Raw genomic sequence first — 4,191 nt, 5'->3', positions numbered from 1 at the left:
TTTTTTGTTCATTTGGTGGTTTTTCAGCTTCCACTGTTGGGGCAGATACTGTTCCATATGATTTGGGTTTCCAGATGACTTTTTGATGCTGCACAGGTGACTGGGGTGCTAAATCAACGCTCCCAAACTGAAGAGATGCGACTGGACCACTAGACTGTGCACCGCTTTCAGTAATATTCAAGGTATTTAGACGATTGGTAATGGCTTCTGTAGTTGCAGAAGATACAGCTTCACCACTTGAAGACAAGCCTGACGCCCTGTTGGAACTTGACCTCACTTGCCATTTCTTTTCTTTATTATAACCACCCCTTCTCTGCATTTCAAAAAAAAAAAAAAAAATGAACTGTTAATTCAAAAGGTTTGAACTTTGACCCAACATTTAGAATGATACTTCTCCATCCCACTAATATGACAGATATTACACCCTACACTACTTTTCATATCAACTTTTAACATCCAAATTTCAATTTGAAAAGCATTAAATTGATCTAAGTCAAAATTTGAAGTGCAGTTTTCAAACTGAACGTGCAATTGGTATAACAATACTTTTTATATAGTTTAAATATCAAAATTGATCTAATTCAATATAGCTCCAAAGAATTACTATAACAATAAATTGATACACATGGAGTTAAAAATGAAACAAAAAATACGTTATTGTTCAGCATGAGTAAAATTGCACCATACACTACTTTTCATATCATCTTTAACATCTAAATTTCAATTTGAAAGACATTAAATTGATCCAATTCAAAATTGGAAATGCAGTTTTTTTTGGGATAACCGTGGTGTCCGGGCCAGATTACGCGCACCTTGACTAATTGAAAGTGCAGTTTTCAAAACTAAAAGTGCAACTGGTATAACAGTACTTTTCATATAGTTTAAATATCAAAATTGATCTAATTCAATATAACTCCGAAGAATTAATAACAATAAATTGATACACAGAGAGTTTTAAAAAGAAAAATACGATATGTTCGGCATGAGTAAAATTGCACACTACTTTTCATATCATCTTTTAACATCTAAATTTCATTTTGAAAAAACATTAAATTGATTTAATTCAAAATTGGAAGTGCAATTGGTATAACAATACCTTTCATATAGTTTAAATATCAAAATTGATCTAATTCAATCTAGCTCCAACGAATTATAACAATAAATTGATACACATGGAGTTCAAAAAAGAAAAATACGTTAGTGCTCGGCATGAGTAAAATTGCACCATACACTACTTTTCCATATCATTTTTTAACATCTAAATTTCAAACAACAACAACATTCCCCGTGTATTCCCACCACCACCAACAACAACAACAATACACCGGTTTGATGTAATTCAAATTTGACATTCAATTTGAAAAACATAAAATTGATGTAATTCAAATTTGAAATTTCAATTTGAAAAATATAAAATTGATGTAATTCAAATTTGGAATTTCAATTTGAAAGATATAAAATAGATGTAATGCAAATTCAATTTGGCTAACAAAGATTAGTAAACTCAATAATAGGTGACAAAACAGTAGTACCTGACTGTTTGGCATGAGTGGAGAGAAGAACAAGGAGGAAGTAGTGAATGTGAAGGAACGAGAATGAGAGCGCAGGAAGGTTCTAGAAGAGAGATAAGGAGGAAGATGGAATTTGGGAATGAAAGAGTAAACGATCCTATAGGAGGAGACCGACATGCAGTGCTACACTAAAGGAAGACTCAGCAGTCTCTCTGTATGTGTATATATAGGAGAGGAGTAATTTCAGGAGGGAGAGAACGTGAGTGAGTGACTAACCCGAATGTCTCCAATTAATGGGTTCCACGGGGAGTACACAACAAACTACTCAATACTCCCAGGCAACTTACTCATACTGCCCACTTTCTTTGGATGGTTTGCTGTGATATCTTCTATTAGAGATAAAATGACATAAATAGTCCTTTTAACTATACGAGCAGGTCTAAAATAGTTCCTTACCTATATATTTATTAATTTTAATACTTTAACTATTTAAAAACTTATTAAGTTTGGTCTTTAATTATGTTTTATATAAATAATGCATATATTAATAAAAAATTTACTTATGTGAAATTAAATCGTAATTCATTTCCTCAATTATTTTTCTCTCCTTATCACTTTTTCCTCAAATTCCTCTGGAGAAAAAATCTCTAACCTCAATAATTTAAAATAAAATTTTTCAGAGAAGAAGACACAAGCTCTAATAAAAAAAAGTATATTGCCATTGCTAATAACTTGAATATGCTATGTTCTGGAGAAGACGACAATAATGACAAAGTTCGATGCAAGAACAAACTTTTATTACCATGGAAGAAAATTTAAAGAAAGGCAGATTCAAGATGGAGATTTTGGGTATGATTCGAGTAGCTTAGTAGCGAAAATGGTAAAATCGTAAAAAAAAAAGGTAGCTGGAAGAGAGAATCTCACAGAGGAAGGATTCTGTTAGAATAACTCCTACGTTATTCATATTAAAATAGACAAATACCAAATTTAATAAAAATAGTCAAAGACCAAACTTAATAAGTGTTTTTATTAGAGCTTGTGTCTTCTTCCCTGAGAAATTTTATTTTGAATTATTAAGGTTAGAGATTTTTTCACAAGAGGAATTTGAGGAAAAAATAGCAAGGAGAGAGAAACAATTGAGAAAATGGGTTACGATTTAATTTCACAAAAGCAGAAATTTCATTAATATAAATCCTACATTGTTTATATAAAAAATAGTCAAAGACCAAAACTATTTGTTACTCATAGAGAGAGACCAACCTCTCTCTAACTCCGACAACAACATTAACTACGAGTTATGACTACCTCACTTTCCCAAACTTTGACCCTACCAAAACCACCAGATATTCCCAATGGCCGCATGGCCATAGACCCCATGTAAACCCCTCTTTAGTGAGGTAGTGAGAGAAAAAACCTCTCAATTCTCCTCTCCTCCTATCGACCCAAAAACAATACTGGGGCTTACTCCGCCCCAAGACCGCGGGGATACGGATGGCTCAATCACCTTGTCCCCAGAGGAGAAACAGAGGATCTACGCCCCTTGGAGGTACTCGTTAATCATCAAATTATTGGGAAAAAAGATACACCACCAGTCCTTCAAAAAGAATTTAATCGATCTTTGGAAGCTGAAAGAATCACTTCCCTTGATTGATCTGGGGCTTGAATACTACACAGTCAAATTCACAGATATAGACTCACAAAGAAGGGTTTTACAAAAGAGGCCTTGGTTCGTGGACGGTGTTTATCTATCAATCCATTCGTGGGAGCCATATTTTTTGCCCAAGGAGAACCTCATAGAATCAACGATGATCTGGCTTCGATTACCCCTATTACCCACCGAATTCTATGACAATTCAATCCTTCAAAGTATGGGTCGCAGAGTGAGCAAACTGCTTAAAGTGGATGCGTGTACATCCTCAACGCTCAGAGCAAGATATGTTCTTATATGTGTTCAAGTACCACTGGAAACTCCATTGAAATCCTCAATTCAAATTGGAAACCATTTTCAACTAATCCATTAAGAGGGTAAAGGTTTCCTATGTAAGTCATGTGGATGTCTGGGACACACTTTGAGGAATTGCCCCATTACGTCATATGACATAGGTGATACTCCGCTGGAGTCCAATTGTCAACCAACACCGACGTAAGAGGAATGGACAACGGTCAGCTTCAACTGGAAGAAAAAGAACCGTAAACACCCAGGCCAAGAAGGTAAAACAAATCAAAAGGACATCAAAATTAAAAAATTTGATGCTCTTTCTGGTAATTTCCTCGACTTAAACCCTCTTGTAATGGCTTCTCCGGAGATTATCAGTGACCCTCTGAAGACGGCTACAGGTAAGTCCTTTGCCTCCTCATCTAAACCTAATAGACCTAGTACTCCCGGGTCTAACTTGCTGTCTAGGGCCAAATTGGGTACTGCTATATCAGCCCAATTTTGTTACCCAGATGTGGCCTGCTTCTTTCACTAATCTTGGGTTGTCTAAGCCAAGCTCTTCTATTAGGAATAAGAGGCCTAACCCTTTGGGCCATCTTAACCAGACGGAGGCTGAGAACAACCTCTTGGCTACTCTAGCCCCAGTAGCTTAACTAGCAAATCTCCCGATATTGAGATGGACACTAATTCCTCCCTCTTTTTTCTTCAGACGATTGATCTTCTCACTAAAGATACTTTGTCGGC

The 4,191-nt window shown here is 35.5% G+C and overlaps 1 protein-coding gene across 1 annotated transcript in view; it reads right to left on the bottom strand.

Moving 5' to 3' along the window:
• LOC107847479 (tRNA ligase 1) overlaps positions 1–1,894 on the bottom strand; it is a gene marked incomplete in the record, with an annotated part of 26,585 nt that extends 24,691 nt beyond the window's left edge. The window contains 2 exon segments of the mRNA XM_047399801.1: positions 1–313; positions 1,533–1,894. Of these exon segments, the coding sequence (XP_047255757.1) occupies positions 1–313; positions 1,533–1,688 (469 nt within the window).
• Positions 1,895–4,191: the final 2,297 nt, after the last annotated feature.

Source organism: Capsicum annuum, chromosome 11 (genome assembly GCF_002878395.1).
Source record: "Capsicum annuum cultivar UCD-10X-F1 chromosome 11, UCD10Xv1.1, whole genome shotgun sequence".
NCBI lineage: Eukaryota > Viridiplantae > Streptophyta > Magnoliopsida > Solanales > Solanaceae > Capsicum > Capsicum annuum.
Note: the sequence above shows the minus strand (reverse complement) of the source record. Positions and strands in the feature narration are given on the sequence as shown.